The sequence below is a fragment of the Centroberyx gerrardi genome, chromosome 21, assembly GCF_048128805.1.
Source record: "Centroberyx gerrardi isolate f3 chromosome 21, fCenGer3.hap1.cur.20231027, whole genome shotgun sequence".
Lineage (NCBI taxonomy): Eukaryota > Metazoa > Chordata > Actinopteri > Beryciformes > Berycidae > Centroberyx > Centroberyx gerrardi.
The window spans coordinates 18143266-18164696 of record NC_136017.1 but is presented as its reverse complement, the minus strand read 5'-3'; the positions used below and the strand labels follow the sequence as shown (position 1 = coordinate 18164696).

At 40.4% G+C, this 21431-nt stretch overlaps 1 protein-coding gene across 2 annotated transcripts; it reads left to right on the top strand.

Moving 5' to 3' along the window:
* The first annotated feature begins 6600 nt into the window (after positions 1 to 6600).
* Positions 6601 to 20533, top strand: LOC139925390 (ETS translocation variant 5-like). 2 transcript variants are annotated; one of them, XM_071916739.2, is made up of 13 exons: positions 6601 to 6686; positions 9594 to 9663; positions 9935 to 10022; positions 10662 to 10709; positions 10988 to 11038; positions 12271 to 12373; positions 12833 to 13090; positions 15283 to 15563; positions 16098 to 16160; positions 16282 to 16350; positions 16685 to 16836; positions 16974 to 17075; positions 17643 to 20533. In XM_071916739.2, the coding sequence occupies exons 2-13, from the start codon at positions 9616 to 9618 to the stop codon at positions 17874 to 17876; spliced, it is 1497 nt and encodes a 498-aa protein (XP_071772840.1). In that variant the 5' UTR covers positions 6601 to 6686; positions 9594 to 9615; the 3' UTR covers positions 17877 to 20533. The 2 variants fall into 2 exon arrangements, with proteins under 2 accessions (XP_071772840.1, XP_071772839.1); XM_071916738.2 differs by having other exon boundaries at positions 16974 to 17081.
* The last annotated feature ends 898 nt before the right edge of the window (positions 20534 to 21431 follow it).

The window sequence follows — 21431 nt, the reverse complement described above, 5'->3', positions numbered from 1 at the left end:
TCCAAGTCGGCTGCCAAAGAGCATTGCATTCAGTGCTATTTTGTTGGAAAATCAAACATGGATGTCATGAAAAGGATGTGGATTTGGCTGCTACTTGCTTTAAAAAAAACTTATGATAGTCTGGCTAACTAGCGAGTCGAAAATGTAGTTTTACGACTTGGAAGTCCCAGATGTCAGAGCTTTCCACCAGCACATCAACGCACAAGATCTGCAGACTTTTCAAATCAAATGTGTGCATTCAGCTAAATTACCACACAAAAATAACGTAACTTTGACAAAAATAAACCCAGGTAGGATGCTCACTGTGATGGATTACCTATCTCAAGCAAGTTTCAAGTCTCTGCGAGTTGATTTTCGTACCGTAAGAAAATGAATGGAAACGAATGGCTGCCTGGGAGGACAAACACTTTCAAACATCTAAAAAAACGATGGTATGCTTTGGAAAATGGTCGGTAGTAATGTAAGTATGTGTGCAGTGTAGTAAATAAATGGGCTCAAACATGCAAAAAACGGTATGGTCCTTTCAGCTCTAATGTAATAATAAATAAATCTGGAATATGATACACTTGCTACAGACTGTTAATGGGAGGTCATGGATCATAATTGCAGATTTTTTTTAGGACCGTCAGAATTAACTGGCTGTAATCAATGGCAGCCAGTTAATCATTAGCGTGCAACTCATAAGAACACAAGGAAATGACTCATCCTGCAAAGAACAAGACGTCATTAGCCTGCTTTTTATTATAGGGTAATTCAATGCTGACCTGAGCTTATTGTTGTCGTTGCTCAGTTTCCACTCACTGCCCCCAATCTATGTGCTTCATTTTGCATCTTATCAACAGAGATTGTTGTCCGTTTGGCTAGTTTCAAATGGAAAGACCGTTCATTTTGATGTTGTGAACATTTTGAGGTTGCCCTGGCAGTGTAGTGAAAGCCAGACTACAAAACCCACTGAACCTTGAATGGGTTGAGTAGGTCTGAGTGGGTTATGAATGACAAGTTGGCAGATGGTCAGATATGTAACCAGGAGAATCTCATGTCTAAGGCCTGTAAATATACCATCTGGTAAATACAACAATAAAAATATTGAGACCTTCCTCTTTCCAATGAACAGGTTTACTGTTATCTAGCCAAACTTTTATAGCACGTTTGGCTGTATTTTCCAACCTTTTAGCTCAATATAGATCAACTTGTAAACATTTCTGCGGCAGTAACATCAATACAGCAACAACACGCAGCTACATGACTATTAGAACCAATACATTAATGCAGGATATGTGCTAGATAGTAACATCCTTGTTTATTTGGCCCCGCACCAAACGGAAGTGTAAAGGCCAGCGATGTGTTATGTACACACGATAGTAGACACGTGACGGCAGAGTTCACAGGAGAAATGGCAAATCAGTAACAGGACTGCTGAGCTCAGCTGATGGGTGAACTATGGCTGTTATCATACATAGATCCGTTCTGGCGTTCCTCAATGCTGATCAAGCCGTTTCTGAGTGGCACGTAAACAATCACGATACCACACTGTGCAAAAAAACATCCGCTTTAACAAGCCATTCAGTTTTAAGACTTAAGATGTGATCTTTATCTGTGATTAGAGAACTGCCAGACTGCCAAACCAACTGTATTCAAGAATCTTCTTGAATCAATCTACCTTTAATAATCTACCTTATCTCGAGATGTTGTCACTACAAATGAAACTGCATTGGAAACAAATGAAATTTTCTTACCGCATTAACATTTTAAAGGGGCAATAAGTAAGGTTTTTACTGCTCCATAGCACAAAATGACCACCAGCCACTCTATTATTAGGTACATCGATCTAGTACTGGGTAGGACCCACTTTTGCCTCCAGAACAGCCTGAATTCTTCCCAGCATGAATTCATCAAGGTGCTGGAAACATTCTTTAGGGATTTTGGTGCATGCTGTAGCATTCAAATGATGCTCAACTGGTATTAATGTGTGCCAAGAAAACATTCTCCACACCATTACACCGCCACCAGCAGCCTGTACCGTTGACACAAGGCAGGAAGGATCCATGGATTCATGCTGTTTACGCCAATTGGTGGGAACCATGTGGTCCTGAGGGAGTTCAGTGATGTAGAGCAGCGGTTCTCAGCGTGGGGTCCGGGGACCACCAGGGGTCCTTGAGGGGGTTCCAGGGGGTCCCCAGAAAGAGAATGTAGAAGAATGACTATTTTGATCATAGTTTCACTGTTATCTCTCTACCTACAATATAGACAGTTGTGGAATTTTCGACAAAATCAAATCAAACAATCAATCAATATTCTCAGATTTGGGTCTGAAAGACAAAATTTCATCAAATGGGGGTCTGTGGCCCTAATGTGGACAAATTTGGGGTCCTTGATATGAAAAAGGTTGAGAATCACTGATGTAGAGTAAAGAGAGAACTTTAGAATGGAGCAGTAGTGTGATCTACTGCATGCATTGCGAGCCCAGGATGTCACCGTCCATGCTCCTATCTCTGATATGAGCAACAGCATTGTATAAACTTGGAAGCTGTGTGCAATACTGAGCTATAGACAACCTGTTGGGTGTGCACAAAAGCATCTTAAGAAGTTTGTGTACCTATTCTGCAAGAGCATGATGCTAAGCTTTATGTAATAATAATAAGAATTGTAATAATTTGATATAAAATAAAATAAATTATGCACACCCTGATCCTAAAATAACCTTATTCCTTACTAGCCCCATAATAGAAGTGCGGACCGGCCAAAATGTCCTCTGAAGATCTAACACTCCAATTGGTTCTCACAACGATAGGAAAGTACAAGAACACACACACACACACAGGCGTTCAGCACTGAGTATCCAGGCAGAATCATAAAGCATGTAGGCCATTCTTTGTCTATTTTTAGAGTTGTATTGCTGAGAGAGACTGCTTGGAGCACAGACATAATGAGAGCAAGCTGAGCATTATATTTAAATTGTTGCATGATTAGGTCGACTGTGGGAGCCCACTTTGTCACATGGGAATGGAGGCCAATTATAAGACTAAGAATATTCTAACTGTACATATTTTAATGGTCTTACACATTATAAGCTGAATGTCTTGCAGTGTGGCATGGCAAAGGACCTTTAAAGTGGTCATTTGCGAGATCCTGTCTTTAATTTCTTTTGTCTCCATCTTTGTTTCTAAGCAGTTATTGATGTGGTGTGTTTTCATTTTGTCTCCATCCACCATTGCTGTGGTGTTTCTGCACTTCCCAGAGATCACCTGCCAATCAAACAGTGTGGGCGGAGCTTGGATTTTCTGTTGATGCAGTTTGAGTTTCTGTAGGTGGCGCTCTTTTCTTTGTCTGTTTAGCCATGGTGGCTATCACTGCTCATGCTAACTACCCAGTTCTTCTTCTATTTACTCCAAACAAGCCTGAAACATAAAATGCATCACCTCCTGTGCTGCAGACGATTTTCCCTGGGAAAGAGCTACCAGACACCGGGTGTTTAGAACAGACAATGTAAAAGCTTTCATGAACTGGATATAGGTTGAATCACTGTTTTGTTATATCAACCAACAATAGAGAGTAGCAAAACGGACATTTATGTATATGAAAATTATTACTGATTACTTTAAAGGTAGTCCTCAAATTTGTCTAAGATTCCCATTCTTTATCAAGAAACATCACTAACCAGAACCACACTAAATACCAGAGCTAGCACATAATCAGGTGACAAACTTAGTGCCCTCTCTGAAAAAACTGGGAATGAGTTCAAAGTGGAATTAAAAGTGGAGAAACTGTTCCCCTGTCTGTGACCCGCCGAGATTAATGGCCTTTGAAGCAGTCATGTGTGATACTGCTGGGTAAATACTATCAAAGAGCAACGAGAACTGTTACGAAACTGCAAAGATGTCTGCTCCTGTTGGCTTTTGTGAGGGCTCAGAGATGGAGAGGTGGATTTGGGATCTGCACCAACAACTACAAAGGCGGTATAGTATTTCCATGGTTGGACAATGGGAGTCACAAGCTGACACCAATAATGGTTAGAGGTTGGGTAAAGGGGTAGAAGCCTAAAAGGGGAAAGGTAGGCTACCTACAGACCTACAGTAAGAGCATATAACATAAAGTCATAGATAGAAACAGACAAAAGACTGTAGTAACAGAATATGGAGAATCAAACATCTAACAGTCAGCCAAACAACTGCTAGTGACCAAAGAAGGTTACACATTGCACATGCAATATTGTGGTAATAGTTAGGAAAGTGGGTATACTACCAAGCAGAGGTAAATATACAGTAATATTTCCATGGTAATCAGGCTGATAGGTGGTTATATTCTAAATGCCCAGACAGAGAGGTGGGTATTAGGGTTAGACAGGTATTTTGCTGATAGTGGCCTTTTATTAAAAATGTCATATCAGCCAGTCAATGTCGCCCACCTCTGATATGATGGAAACTTTTGGCTTTAAAATAGTAAGATTTAAAGATATTGAATGTGGGCACAAAATATCTATGCTATATGCTATCGGAAGATTCAACCAAAAAATATTGGTATATTCAAAAACCCATATCGGTGGAACCAGGTATAACAGGTACAAATGGGCCATCCGGGTACTTGCAGCATGGAGCTAACTCATTAGCACTACTACCATGCCTGTTGTCATTTCAAAGTTGTTAATACTTCCCATTTGACAGGCTGTTGACAAATATGTAAATCGATATGGCTAATATCATGTGAGGCTAACATATACACAATTAAATCTGGTTAACCAACAATCTAGAAATATATTGTTTGGACAGAAATCTACAAACAGGGGATGCATCTTCACACGTGTTCCAGCGTTTAAAGTCACAATATGATGTGATGTATTTCCTGTTGAAACAGGATGTTGGAGCGGGACATAATGCAGGGAGGGATCACTCAAAAGTGTAAACCAATGGGATATCAGTTAGAGAGAGAGAAAGCGAGGGGTTTTTTTTGAAGGGAGGGGCCAGGTTGTTCAAGAATCTGCAATGGTTTTATTGGTTGGAATTTTTATGTATGCCTCCTGGAATACGATGATGTCACCACTAAAGATTTTCTGTTTTCCAGGAAGTAATGAGATTTTGATATAAAAATACAAGGAAAAAAATGTTTTGTCATTTTTTTTTTGGTATAAATTGTCATATAGGTGTTGGTATGATAGTTGCAATGAGCTAAAAAGGCAAATAATTTTTTCAGGTCAGTGTCACTTTTAAAAAAATTAAAAACAATTTGATGGATGTTGGCTCTGCGTTCTGGTGTTTGAGAAAATTGCAGTGATGGGCATATACTTTAAATTCCCCAGAAAAAGAAGGTGGGTTACTTATACCAATGTATACCTTTGATACACTGCTGTAAATATCAAAGTGGTCAAAGGTTAGCCGTGGAGTGGAATACGGCCTCTTTGACATACCGCTATATGAATAATGGATATAAGAGATGAGAAGCACTCTCTCACAGCAAACCACTCCCTCTATTAAAGAGATAAAACATACAGATCATGCATAATACATAGTGGAGCAAGGGCCGGCCACCACAACAATGCTGACGAAACACTCAACCAAGCAACCTTGATTTATATAGCAGGAAAGGAGAAGATCTTCCTTACATTAAATATTATTTAAACACATATTCAATTCGACATATAGGCTAGGCTCTGTGGTTGTTTGAGAATCAGAAAATTAATATATTAATATTGTTCTGCATGTATCCTCAAGATGAGAATTATATTCATGTAGGTCCATTGTGCCAAATTATATCTAGAAATAATAAGTAGGCCTAAAGGTAAACTATGAACTAGAAATCTAGAAATAACTTATTACACTTTCAGAAATATATTTATTTTAAGTTTTTAATTTTATGTATTTTTGATGATATGATTTACTAATAATATACAAATTAATAGCCCAATATGAATTGATATCATAAAGATTTACTCTTGGAGCGATATGGGTTTATGAAGGCTGATACCAATGTCTTTGTATTGAAGCTGCTGGTAGACGATATTTTCTGCTGATATTAAATATCTTTAGATTTGACTGTTTTCATGCTGAAAAAATAACAAAAAATTACTCATATATAAAAAGTATTCAGTGTTTCAGTTGTGGAAAAGCTTCTGAAACAGCATTTAGAGCATCATGGGACACTAAAACTCCCACTAAAACCATTACTAATTAAATTATTTTAGGGTTAGCAGTTCTTTAAGGCAGGGTGACCCCAGTAATTAATCTTAATTTCAGTAGGCTAATTACAAAATAACTTAAAATTTGTTAATTTAAACCATTGTCATTACTGAAGTTTTAAGTTTTTAAATGAATTTAAAAATGAATTTGTTTATTTACAATTAATAGTTTGAATTAATAATTTAATAATTTGAATTTTTAAACTTCTATCATTAAAAGGCAGTGTGCTCGGCCCTTTAAGAGAGCTGCAGAGACATGAATGAAACGCAGCCATTCATAAAAAACAAGGGGCGAGCTTAATGGCAGTCTTGACGGGGATTGGCTAACTCTTTGAATGGCATTGTGAAACAACCAATGGGAGCGAAACACAGGGATCCGTTTGCGCTTCGGGGAAAGCAGACCTTTCCATTGACAAAATCCACAGTCGTGTTTTATCCGAGGAGCTGCGGGGAATGTAGAGGAGAAAAGCTGCGTCAATTTCTGTTTTACCACTGCCAAGAAACTTCACTTGCCAACGTGAGTCCTGCACTAATTTTCGGCCACTATAACAAAGCCTAGAGGTGTATGCTTGGGTCTGTTTTGCTGTGATTAATCACTGTATCAACACTGATTGCAGCGTTGTGATTTGTTACTCGCAGTGAGGGGGAGATGTGGGTAAATGCGAACGCCATTTTATGAGAATGATAGGGTACAGTAGACTCTTCTGGCGTCCATTTTCCTGCATCTGTCAGTTTCCATAACAGTAGTGTTGTTTGCAGCAGGTCTTTATCTCCTGCTCGTATCGTGATTCTTTCTCTGTGGTCTCTAGCAAATTTGTGAATGGTGAGCTGAAGCTCCCCCCTTCCCTCCCTTCTCCAGCGAGGATCCAATTTCACTTCATTGAGAAAAACAAGGCGGCCCCATAGTCTGGATACATGCCGTTCTCTCTTGTATTGAGGAAACGGTATGCCAAACTATTGAAACATCTGTCAGTCTAATGTTGCCTCACTTACTGACAGAAGTACGTAGAACATGACTTAAGACCTTTTTCGACTAGCTACGAGCCACTCTTCGAATCGGGATAACGTTACATGCAATAGCCTACACCAAGCAGCACTTAAATAAAATATCAACTTTTATTCCCACAACCTTCTTCCATCAAAACACACCGTGGTTGGCGTTAGCGAGCAGCGTGAACCAGTGGTAAAAGTTGTCAATTTCTTGAAATAAAGTGCTTCTTGGTGGATAGTCTCTATGCCGAATATATGAGAAGAGCCTACCGACGGTCTTAAGACATCGCGTACGAAGTGTGTGCGCTTGCCGATGAGAGAGGTAGCGTTAATTAATGACTGATTTTTGAATGGAGTTTGGCGTGATAGAGAGTAGCCTACGAGACATATCGGTGCTAAGAGGCCCTATGGGGGAGGGAGGGAGGGCGTGTTGTACAGTTTGGAAACTGTCCGTAAAAGAACACCAAATGTATTTTTTTGGGAACTTTCCTGAAACCGAATCTCTTCGTTTTTACATTGTACTGGCGCACTTGGCCGAAGTATTTGGCCTCCACACTGCAGTGAACCTCAATTTGGGGTATGTAACTTGAATTAAATCTCACAAGTCTAAAATTATTTTGCTGAGGATGAGTTACAGTGGTTTGATGAGTGTCCCGCATAGTAACTCACAGTTACTCAAGTAAAAGTAACAATACCATCATGGGAAAACACTTGATTAAAAGTAAAAGTTTACTTAAGTAAAAGTATAGAAGTAGCCTATTAGCAGTAATATTTACTAAAGTATGAAAAGTAAAAGTACTCATTCTTTCAGAGTGTTAAATTATTGATACATTAACCTGTAAGAAGTATTTTAATGTTCTCGGTCTAACTGCTCCATATGCTGTTGGGGAGTTTAAACTATAACAATGCATCACATTTTATGAGCTTATCGTATGTTTTGCATGTAAAACCTTATTCTGCAAAGTAGTAACTACTGCCATCAGATGTAGTGGAGTAAAAGTACAATATCTCACTCTGAAATAATAAGTAAAAGTGTAAAGTCTCACAAAATGGAAATACTCAAGTAAAGTGCAGTACCTCAAAATTGTACTGAAGTACAGTACTTGAGTAAATGTACTTTCCACCTCTGACTATGAAGTATACTATGAATTTAACTCATTAAGATTGATATCGGGCCTAAAAAGGTGGTAAACTATAGGAAACTGGGTTTAGATAGATTTAAGCTCCACTGCATCCCTGATAAAGCTACAGCAGGTTATTATGCTGCCTGTTACAGACCAGACAAAATAGACTCCCTTCTTATACAGACAGCCAGTTTAACATGATCAAAGTCTTGATTGGATCGATCATAACTTTGAATCAAGCTGGTGAAGACGTCTTCGAGAACTCGTTGCCTTGCAGGCTGTATTCCTGTCAGAGCTGACTTACAGGAGCTTACATAAGGCCCTCATTGACAACAGGGCTTTTACAGTCACTGTAAACCCTCCCAGAGGAGCATGGGGGTTAGAAAAACACAAACACACCAAGACGCATGAAAGGAAGGATGGTCAGATGGATGGAGAAGGCAGGCGGTGTTGATGCCGAGTAGCCTAACAGGTGACTAGATCTTACTGCCTTGCTGCGTGGCTCTTCTCTGGTTTCTCCACAGAAAGACGAGGGTGAGACCAATATATTTGCCGATACTGACCTTGTGACTGACCATATTATTGGAGAACTGCATGTGACAACTTAAAACACTGTTAACAATTTGTAATTGGTGATGTACCTTGCATTTCTGCGTCCATTTTGTTTGTTGGTGTTGTATTTTTCTTATTCCTGTGGATAACTGGTCAGACGTAGGCGTTGAGATATTTCCGAGGCAGCTGCAATGGAGTTTGATCGCAGAAAAAAAGGAAAACATCCAACAGTGAAAACTAGTAGAGGCTAGTACATGTTCAATAATTACAAATTTCCACACAAAAACATGTAGTTAATTTTCCCATGGATGGAAAATTGGTCTGACATTTTGTCTGTCAGTGTTGTTTTAACATTATTTTCCTGAATGTTAAGGAGCTGCTAACACACTTAAAAGAATTTCATTAGTCTGGGTTTCAGTCGAGAGTTTTAGTGTCCCATGATGGTCTAAATGCTGTTTCAGAGGCTTTTCCACTCTTCTTCTGGGGGAAACGCCGAATAGCCTATTTGTATTTTGGGGGGATTTTTTAGGCATGTAAATGGTCAAATTTACAAGAGTCAAAAGATAAAAAGTGAGAAAAGTGCTCATTTAGGCTGATAAGACAGTTGGATTTTTTACTTGCCTAGCACAGCTTTAAAGATACTGATATTTTGTGCTGATATTCAATATGAGTCAAACCTCAGAACAAGCATCTCCCATTGTCTGACCATTGGTTTCCCCAACCCCTCTTCCTTCCCTCCCACCTCTGCTGTATTACAGAGAGAGTGAAGACTCCTGCAGCATGGACGGCTTTTACGACCAGCAAGTCCCTTTCCTGGTGCCACGGAGTGTGAGTTTGAAACGTTTTTTCACTGTCTGCCTCAGCAGAATGTCAAATTATTTCACGGATTAAACAAGGATGTGATCAGGAGCACCAAAACAATTGAAAAAGGCAAGGAAACGGGAAACTCCCATCAGAGCTGAGGCAGGAGTTGATTGTCCAGAAAATGACATCCTGCAAAAGCATGAAAGATCACTTCCTTGAAATGAATACAATTCGATTTCAGTTCATTGACAAATCTGTTCATGTAATAATTCTGTTTTTCAACTTGTGATTCTAGAAATCTCACCTAGAGGAACCGCAGAACAAATCTCTCAACGACAGAAAGAGGAAGTTTGTGGACACAGAGCTGGCTCAGGACACAGAAGGTAGGCATATTATGGGATGTTGGCCCTTAAATGTAAGACGGTGTACCATAATGAAGTCAGCAGAGTTCATTGTCTGTACAAGAGAAAAGCCCAGTGGCATGTTCAGCAATTTATGCATAACCATTGGACTCTTTTACTGTACAGCCTACAGGAAGACTGATATATTGGTTTGCTGATATTGAGCTTAAAAATCAGATATTAACGATATGATTGATATGATGCAGTTTGATTACATATTTATTGTAGAGTTTATCAAAACCACACTGATTGTCAATGGGAAGCCCTTAACCTGAATTGATTCTAATAAGATGTTTTCATTGGATTCCACACAAGCATGCATCAATATGTTATTCATCTTATTATTTTCTTATTTCAATGGAGAGTTTTAGTGTCTAAATGCTATTTCAGAGGCTTTTCCACAAGAAGAAAATTCTGAGGGGGAAACACTGAATACGTTTGAATATTTTTTGGCATGAAAATAATCACATTTAAAAAATATTGAATAAGGGCACAAGATATCAGCTATACAAAAGTATTGGTTGAACCCTAAAATATATTTATAGTATATGAAACATGCAGCCTGTATTGTTTACATGGAGTAATACAAAGAATAAATTGTAGTTGTTCTCCATTTTGCAGAGCTCTTTCAAGATCTCAGCCAGCTCCAGGAAATATGGATTGCAGAAGGTGAGTACTGCAAGCATTGGAGAAACTTAAATCATGTTAAAGGAAAAGAAACACTTTAACACTGTTACAAAACAGCTATTGGTGATGTACTGTATGTTGCATTTCTGGGTCTATGGTTTGTTGTATTTTTCTTCTTTCTGTGGATAACTAGCCAAAAAAAGACAGATTGATCATATATAACAGTATAAGAAGATCCAAAGGGGAGTAGTATTCCTTTAAGTAGGAGGCATGTTTTGATTAGAAGACTCCTTTTAATTTTCTCCTTTCCCCTCTTGCAGCCCAGGTTCCTGATGACGAGCAGTTTGTCCCAGATTTCCAGTCTGATAACTGTGAGTACCAGCTTCTCCTGTAATATTTATGGAGGTGGTAAGAGTCCTGCAACAGTGAATCAACGCTAAGCGGAATTACACACATTCTTTATTTATGCCTCCATTTCCCAAAGACGACATTGTTTCTGAACACGAGAGCGCTGAAAAGACGACTCTGTTTCACCATAACAAGCAGATGTCTTTGCCGATGGAACCACTAAGGGTGCGATCACACCTACAGTTTGTTTTCTTTTGGTTTGAACCATTGTGGAATAGTTCACTTTGTTGCATTTTTGTATTTGGTTCGTTTAAGTTCACACTGCTTGTAAACTAAAGTCACATGGACTCACAAGTAGCTTGTTTTTTGGACAGTATTTTGTGTAAACTGTCATCCTGCCAGCTTAGAGATTTTGGCGAGAAGGGGGGGTGTCAAATCAGATTCCAGTCCCTGTAACTTCAGCTGGTCATGTAAAGGTTAAGCGCCAACTAAATGATGGCAGTTGATGTGGCCCAGGAAATGAGGCTGTGTGTGTTATAAAATGACTTCCTACCAGGCCTAACTGTACCCTAACAAGATCAGATAAGGGAGGAGGTGGGGAAATATTGGTACGTTTGGTGTTCTATTCAGGAGGCTCACAAAGACGTCTCTGTTTATTGCTGCTTGATAGCTGCCTCAATAAAGTGACTCTCAGTATAAAGCAGTTGACAAATCGGTGCTAAACAGCAGCTGCATTGTGTATTGAAACATTACCAATAGTATGTCATCATGGCATTATGCCGATGAGAATCTTGTTACAGAAAATGGTGCTTTTCCAGCTGAGGCCATACTCATGTAGGAGTCTTAGCGGTGAACGTCGCTAGTAACAGAGAGAGCGAGAGGTCAAAGGGCACAAAGAACGTTACATCATTCTCGTTGCTATACAACGCAAAGTTATACAACAACTTGCAAGCTTTATAATTAGCATGAGCAAGCTAACCTGAAGTAACAAAGGAGAATATCGCTGAAAATAACAATGGACAAGAGAAAGTAAGCAATTGCTCTTGGTGTTACTCACCAGGAAACTAAGAGGCTGCTTACTTCTTTCCAGGAATTGCAATTTTTTTCTGACAGTAGTATTTGTTTGTTAATTGCTTGGGGCCACCTCTTTGACAGCACAGCTCTGTGTGTTCATTGGTGCATTTGTTCATGTGTACTGCTTTGCTTCTCTCCATTTTGCTGAAACAAAATTGTTCACTGTGTGTGTGTTTTGCAGTGATACTTCATGGACAGTGTGTCAGTAAAGTGAAGCGAGAACCCAGTCCGTCCAAAGACTTGTCTCCCTGCAGAACACCATACAAGTGCCTTTATAGTTACAGGTATGTATTCGTGTTAGACCGATATATGGGGCCGATATTGTCCTTAAATTAGATATCAGCCAGTCAGTGTCACCCACCTATGATATGATGGATTATGATGCAGTTTAATTGATTACATATTTATTGTATAATTGATTAATACTACAATGGTTGTCTATGGGAAGCCCTTAACCTGAATTGATTCTAATGAGACATTGTGATCAGATTCCAAAAGTATGCATGAATCTGTGTTGTTATTGTCATCATCCTCAGTTTCAGTGGAGAGTTTTAGTGTCCCATGACAGTCAAAATGCTGTTTCAGAGGCTTTTCCACCCTGACAATAAAATTCTGGGGGAAATGCTGAATAATTGGGATTTTTTGGCATGAAAATGGTCAAATTTTAATGTTTGAGTATTGACACAACAACGCAACGACACAATTTCTGCACAATTTCATCTCCTTAACTCTTCTCTACCCAGTGCCTATGACAGCAAGCCAGTTGGGATCAAACCACCGACTCCAGCCTCCACGTCGGCATTACCATGTGGTTCCACCCATCCTGCTGGACCTCACCCTTTACAGAGGCAGTTGCCACCCTCTGCCCCCCAGCTGACCAATAACTGCCCCCCCAGCCCCTCCCATCACCACACCCTTCCACAGGCCAGCCAAAGCCAGCATTTTGCGGTGCCCCGCCCCCCCAGCAGATGCCCCAATGGCTCTTTCAGCACAGAACAAAGGTGAGTTGGGTTGGAAACCATCCGGGGTGGGGTTCAAGGGCCAGGTAATGCTGCATTCATGACCCATCGGAAACAAAGTAGATTCGAGCTACTACTGGAAAGTACTCTTCACGTCAGCTTTCAGATGGTCAATACTACTGGAAAATATTGTTCCCCTAAGATTTCAGATGGTAAATACTACTCGAAAGTACTGTTCACATCAGCCTTCAGATGGTAAATACTACTTTAAATACTATAAATACCGATTTCTCCAACTTTCTGAAGTCATTTTGTGATCACAACTCTTAAAATGCCTTGGACACAACTACTTTTGGACTGGATTTTTGGTTCATGGTTGACACTGGAATGTTTGGTTTGCTGTAGAACATGAATTCAAATGCTTCCTAACTAAGCATGTGTGTTAAGTGTGAAAAAGCTGATCAGGAGCAGCCAAAGTCTATACAGAAAACAATCATGGCGTCTTGGCGTCAAATGAGTTTGAACACGAACACTTTCAAGTTGTTGCTTTTAAATCAAGTTGTTCCCATGGTTATTCCCAGATGGTTATGAATGTAGTATTATACCAAAGAGAGCAGAGTCCTATTAAAGATGTGATGGCCATTATAAACTGTAGGATCATTTGTTGTCTAGGGGCTAGTTAGGATGTCCTAGAATAGAAGGTACCCTAAAGACATCATTAACATTTGCTAAGTACAACGATCATGGATGACTGAGGTAAAGTGTTCTTTTTACTTCAAGACAAGAGCGTATTATGAACCCATAAGACCAAGGAGACTCTTAAGGCGCGTTCACTCCGAATACGTTCTGATAGGTTTATTTGAACTCTGCAGCATTTAGTTGTTTCGTGCTGCTCGGGTGGTACCAAATAACTGCATCGAAATGCCTGAAAATGTGAGTGTCAGTCCTCTTTCAAGAGAACTGAGGTGTGGTTCATTAGGAGTGAGAACATAATCCGAACCAACTGCAGTAAACGACCCAAAAATGCAAGGGGTCATGGGTATAAGGAGACGGATGTTGACATCTGATAGCCTGCATCCTCATGCTTGGAAAGTCTAGCATAACAAAATTAACCGAGGGCAAATTGCAGTCTGGACTGATGCTCATATTCAGTTTGTTTCCTCATGTGTTCTTAACTGGTATGAACACCAGAGAGGGTCAATTGCGGCAAAGAGCACAGACAAGTCCATCATGCTTTGCTAAAGCTACAGGGACTGGAATCAGATTTGTTTTGACTCCCCCTGACACCAAAATCTCTAACCTGGCAGGATGATGGGTAACCAAAACCAAGAAACGAGCTACTTGTGAGTCATGTGACCTTTGTTTATACGCTTTGGTTTACTTGTATTTGGGCAGTGTGAACCAAACAAACCAAATGCAACAATTTAAACTTTTCCACTATGGTTTGAACCAAAGAAAGCCAACTGTATGTGTGATCGCACCCTTAAATACCATGTACACAATGTTTAAGATCACATACTCATTGTTTGACTGGTCCTGACGCTGCTACTTTCCCTGAAGTAATGCCTTAACTGACTGGCATCACACCTGGTTTTGGCCTTGTGACCGACATCCAGAGTTTGATTAGGACGATCTCACCTACCCAAACGAATTATACCAGGCGGGTAAACACTCCAGAGTTCGTTTAGGGCATTCTCACATACCCAAACGAAAAAGCTGCTCAAGAATTACTATTTTCAAGAAGGAAAAAAATGGTTCATGTTGCGATTGTGTTGAGATTTTACAAGCCATTTTGTCAATAATTTTTTGTCACTATGTTTCTAAATATTAACCAAGTTAGACCGATATATGGGGCCGACATTGGTCTTACATTAAAAATCAGATGTCAGTGTTGTCCACATCTAATGTGATGGCTATGATGCAGTTTGTATGATTGCATATTTACTATTGTATAAATGTAGAATTGATCAATACTACGTTGATTTTCTATGGGAAGCTGTTAACCGGATTTGATTTTAATGCAGCATTTTCATTATTACTATCCTGCATTTCAAGGGAGCGTTTTAGTGTCTCATGGTCTAGATTTTTTTTGCCACAAAAATTGGGAAATATAAATATATTGAATACACGCAGAAAATATGGGCTGCTGGCAGCTTCAACCCAAAAAATATCAAAAACCCATTTTGGTCGAACCCTAGTGTTAACCTCCTCCCTGCCATTCCTCTACACCTCAGGTTTCATCGGCAGCTGTCGGAGCCCTGCTTGTCGTTCCTCGCTCCAGAGAATACGGCCAGGACACCGTACAACCCTCCAATCCGCGACGGCCGACCCCTGTACCAGCGCCACCTCTCAGAGCCCCTGGTGCCCCGCCCCCCCCAGGGTTTCAAGCAGGAGCTGGTGGACCCACGCTACCCAGAGCAGGGGGTACCCGGTATGGTTCCTCCCCAACCCCAGACCACCTCATTCCACCCTCTGTCCATCAAACAAGAGCCAAGAGACTTCGGCTTTGACTCAGGTTTGTGCATTATTTGATATGTTTACATGCTACTATTCCAAAGTCAATTAAAGTTAAGGTTCTTTTTCTGGCATTTTTTTGCCTTTATTAGAGAGTTGAAAGTGGAGAGAGAGGAAAGATTGGGGTAGAGAGAGAGGGATGAAATGCGTCAAAGGTCCATTCGAACCGAGGATGTCGCGGTTACATGGTATGCACCTTAGACCACTGAGCCACCAGGACGCCCCCTCCCATTCATTTCTAATAGAACTAGTTCCTCCCTCTAGTGCTGTTCTGATCACATCCCTGGTAGAAGTAATATGGTTTTTAAGCAGTGTACTGTGGGATGCTTATGTTGCATATCTCTCTAGCACCACTTTCTACAAGCCAGGTCATTAATGTAGTAGTCAATCCTATTAACGTTGCTTAGCTAGCCAAAGTGTGTGTGTGTGTGTGTGTGTGTGTGTGTGTGTGTGTGTGTGTTTTATGGAAGCAAAATGACCTAACTAAAGTCTTACAATGGAAACCATTGACACCTTTTGGTCTTTTATCTTACAGAGGTACAAACCTGCCAGTCATCATTTGGGAAGTCGTCAATCTTCTACCAGAATAACAATGATGGTGAGTGTTTGTATTGGCTTTGAAATCGATTTTTCTTTATTGTGCCATTGTGTGAGCCAGCAGTTTCTAAGTAAAGTGAACACTTTAACTTTTCTAACCCAATTTTTCATTGGCCCTGCAGGATTTGTTCATGATGGAGAGCCCCACTTGTACTACGACGACACCTGCGTCGTGCCAGAAAGACTTGAAGGTAAAGTTTAGTGATAGGAAACAAGCTTAGTCTGAAATGAAAACAAAATACCATTGGACGTTTTCAAATTGAAGAGGATTTTAGTGTTGGTATAGGTTTAATCCATGTCTATGAAGCCCAGAGACATCAACGATCAGCCATTTGTGGACTTGAAAGTAGAGTTTGAGCTTAAAAACTATGTTGGTTTTTGAAGGCTGTTGATAACCTGTTTTGTGCCAATATTCAATATATTTATCCTGTGCCCCGGCCGTTCCGCTTCCGTGCTGGATCTGGTGGACATTGGGCGTATGTTAATTCATTGACCCACACCACCAATCTGACTGTTCCTAACTAGGTAAAGTTAAGCAGGAGGGTCCGCCTTACCAGCGGCGTGGCTCCCTGCAGCTGTGGCAGTTCCTGGTCACATTGCTGGACAATCCGGCCAACGGACACTTCATCGCCTGGACCGGACGCAACATGGAGTTTAAACTCATTGAGCCCGAGGAGGTCAGTCATCATCGAAGCCCATAGGGATGTTTATAACTAGGGTTAGACCTATATATCATCTTGCCATTATATCCAGACCAAAATTAAAATTCAGGCTGATATGCAATATTTAGTAATATCTCTTTCGTTGTTTCCAGGTGGCTCGGCGCTGGGGGATGCAGAAGAACCGACCTGCCATGAACTACGACAAGCTGAGCCGCTCACTGCGATACTACTACGAGAAGGGCATCATGCAGAAGGTAAAGGCAGGTCACGTTCCAATTCTCATTCCCCTTATTCTTATCTGTATGTACACATTTATGGCGCAGCAATAGAGGTATTTTGCTTGAGGGATTAGTTTGATTTTATATTGATGTTTTTTTGTTGTTTGTTTTTAAATTGCATCCTCTCTATAATCAGTTCAAATTAGGATTAGACCGATATGTGGCGATTTTGGCCTTTTATTAATAAATCAGATCCGACCCAGTCAGTGTTGTCCACCTCTGATATGATGCAGATTGATTGATTACATATTTATTGTAGAATTGATCAATACTACACTGGTTCTAACTGATTCTAATGAGACATTTTGATCCGATTCCACACAAGTATGCATGAATTTTTTTGGCATGAAGGTGGTCAAATTTAAAGGTATTGAATATCAGCACAAAATGTTGTCTTTTAGCAGCTTCAGTTCAAAATATCTGTATCAGCCTTAAAAAACCCATATTGTCCGAACCCTTTTTTGGATCACATCATAGGCCTATCTAGAATCTAGGGACCCTGGTTAACATGTTCCTCTCTCCTCTGATTGGCTTCTTTGACAGGTGGCTGGGGAAAGGTACGTCTACAAGTTTGTATGCGACCCCGAGGCGCTATTCTCCATGGCTTTCCCAGACAACCAGAGGCCAAGCCTGAAGGGCGACCCAGATGCTGTCCTACCCGCCAGCGAAGAGGATGGTCTCCCCACACCAAACTATGACGAGGCGGGGCCTTACCTGTCTGATGGAGGGGAGCAATGTGTCCAGGGACTGGGTTTCCCTGACAGCTACCCATACTAACCTCAACATCCTGGGGGATTGGACTTTGAATGACACATATTTATCAGGAGGAGCCCAAAATTGCTGAGCAGTGTTGGAGATCTCCAAAATTTATACCCACATATGTAACTGAGTTGGAGGGATTGGTTAAAGTAATAATCTGCGACATTTTCATATAAATAAATGTCCCTTTTGCCACGCACTATCACTGATTGATATAATGCAACAGTGATTTAACCTATATTCAGTTCATGAAAGCTTTTACATTTGTTGTTATAAACACCCGATGTTGGGTAGCTCTTGCCTGGGAAAAATCCTCTGGTGCACAGGAAGTGATGCGTTTTACATTTCTGGTTTGTTTGGAACAAATAGAAGAAGAACCGGGTAGTTAGCATGAGCAGCGATAGCCACCATGGCTGAACAGACAAAGAGCGGCAACTACAGAAAATCAACCGAAAATCTCTGGAAAGTGCAGTGCAAAAACACCACAGCAATGAGCGCTTAGCACCAAAGATGGGAACAAAATTAATAATGAAGATCTGGAGGACTGCCACTTTAAACTCACTCTGGTAGAAGAGTGTAGTTCTGATCTCCATTTGTCACGGATGAAATAAGCATGCCTAGCCTTTCAAATAGCTCTGCCCTCAATTTCTTACCCTTGCAGTCTTTGCTGGTGTTGAATGGGTTCCCAAACTGGCTGAACTCTCAATAGCCCAGAACAAAGGCAGCTACACACAGTTTTACTTGGAGAGGGTAGGGATTAGGATTCATGCTGTGATTGCATAAGGCCGTGATCACATAGGACGCTCTTTTGAACTTTTTTTTAATGATTTGGTCGCGGCAGGTACGCATCTCCTCCAAACTACGCGCCTGGCATTTTGGACATTGGACATAGTGTGGCGCTGCCCTGGACTCAGAGTTGAACATGTCTCAACTTTAGCCGACATTACGTCAATGTCACCATCCTCGGTTTCACAAGCTGGTGGAACTGCTCTACTGTCAGGTGAAAATAGCCCTTGAAACGGGCATTATCTAGGCAGAGCTCTTGGACGACATGATGAAACTCTGGGTGCTCCATTCTCCCTAGAACAGGGAGTCTCAAACCATGTGCTATGGCGGGCAGAGAGTAAGCAGGTTTTCATTCAAACCAAACACTACACCAGCCAATTTAACTGATTAGTTCCTCTATGGTTGAAGCTGTGCTAATCAGTGAAATCACCTGGTGTAATGTTTGGTTGGAACGAAAACCTGCAGACGGCAGGTTTTCGTTCTCGGCCCTCCATGGCCAAGACCCCTGGTCTAGGAGGACATCATGTTCCCAAATCGTCTGTTTCAGAACAGGCTCCTCAAAGTAGAGCAATCGCTAAATTTCCCATGTCCATTTTTATTTTCAACAACATTATCCTCTTTGTTACTTCAGGTTAGCTAGCTAATGCTAATTAGATAGCTTGCAAGTGATTGTGTTGTGCTGCATAGCAACGAGAATGATGTCACACTTTTTGCGCCCTTTCACCTCTTGCTCTCTCTGTTACTTGTGATGCTCACAGCTGAGCATTGTCTTTGAACATGAGAAAAAAATACTTTTATCAGATCATGGCCTTACAAAGGCAAGAGCACGCAAGAGCACACAACTAGCCCCATGTCTCATTTCCAGTATAGTAGTACAACAGATGATTGCTGTGTAGCACACTTTGTTTTGCTCTGCTGACTGGTTGTTCAAATGGTTTGGAGACCACTTTGTTCCATTATGAACCATTGCATTGGAAACTAGATTCAAGGTTCCGACACAGTTTCGAAATTTCAAAATTCCATACTTTTCCAAACTTTTTTTGTGCAGTTTCCAAAAATGATCAAGATCTGGAAATTACCTTATTCTTTTTTCCATACATTCCCAGGCTTTCCAGACCTGTGTAGGAACCCTGTGTGTTGCATTTTGACGAGGCTTAAAATATTCAGAGAGGTCCTCCCTCTTGCTCTCAGCTTCCTGTCTTTCAACTCTGGGATCTGTATTTCACACCAAAAATTCTCCCCTAGCCACGGCACTCCTTTACTGGCAACCTCAAAGTGATTGATGTATTTTTTTGTAATGTTGTTGCACTGCTTGAAAGGGATACACATCTGTATTTTCCAGACGCTTTAGTCTTTCTATAAAGATGTATATTGAAATGTCTTTTGTGTACTTTTTTCTTGTGTTTTCAAAGCTAATATTTTTGGTCGCTATATGGACTTGTACGTTTTTCTTATGACTGTTTTATGACAAAGGTACTGCTACTGGTTTTTCTCTGATTCTGTAATACTGCCACTATTAAGCTAACAGGCTGACCTGACACTATCTTGCATGGACTTTCTTACAAACAGCTGTACCAATCATTGTACCAAGATAAGTTTTCTGCTTTTTGTATAGTTTGTTAGCTTCAATGGCTGAAAAAGTCTATAATTATATATGAATATATTTTTGCAAAAGGCTGCATTTCCTCGACATTGTATAAGCTGCAAAGTTTAGCCTGCTAATGTACTGCATCGTCAATTTCAGCCTCTCCCAAGTTTTTTGTGACTCTCCTGGGGGCAATTTTGACAAGGATGACTGGCACTGGTGTGATATCTACCCCTAGGTGTAATGTGTGCCTTCTGTTGCTTTCAGTTGATCTCTGCTGGATACAATAAACTACTTTACTCTCTTTTCTTTCTCTTTACCTTATTGCTCTACTTTCTTGTGTGAAATCACTTTAACAATAGGTAAAAATGAACTAGTTTCCATTTTGCATGGGTTTATGATAACTAGACGTGAATTTATCAGAATAATTTTGAAAGTAATTGGACCACAGGCTTGACTGCAGTAAAATGGATACTGGTGGATTTAACTAGAAGGGAAACAAGCCACCACTTGAAGGGAGTAAATATAATTATAGCTACTCTTTCCTTGCATGATTTTGACACTGGTTTGTACAGAAAGTGGGCCTAGGAAAGATTATGGAGGGACACTTTGCAATCACACCAAGGATGGGAAATTCTTTGACATAAACAATATCACATTTAAAGATATTAAACGTTGGCACAAAAGAATAATTCCAAAAATATTGGCATCGGCCTTCAACAGCCCATATCGGTCGAACACATACATCAACGTTATTAAAACTGACTAATCAACTAAAACCTCTTAGTTGATTAAAAGGGAGCAGCCCTATAAGTCAACACTTGCTCAAGTGATCCACCAGGACATTCATTGTAATAGAGAGAGAACCGTAAGCTGTTCAAATATATTCTTCGTGATAGTTGTGACAAGAAATGAAATTTGCGAACATTTCCAAATTTGACCTAAGCCCAGACAGAAATAAATGTGAGCTCATTCCAGTTTGCTCGCTGATAAACACTGACCCCATGTGGTCAATCAGTTACCATAGAGCCGGTGGTTGTCTATGTAAACTGTGTGTAAATGACCTTGACATTACCTGCTGCTGAGCAATCCCAGCTGGTAGCTGAATATCCAATTTAAATGTGATAGCTGTGATAATTAGTGCACGAAAAAATACCCTAGGTGCAACAGATTATTAAAGTGGTAATCTTGTTTTTCTTGAT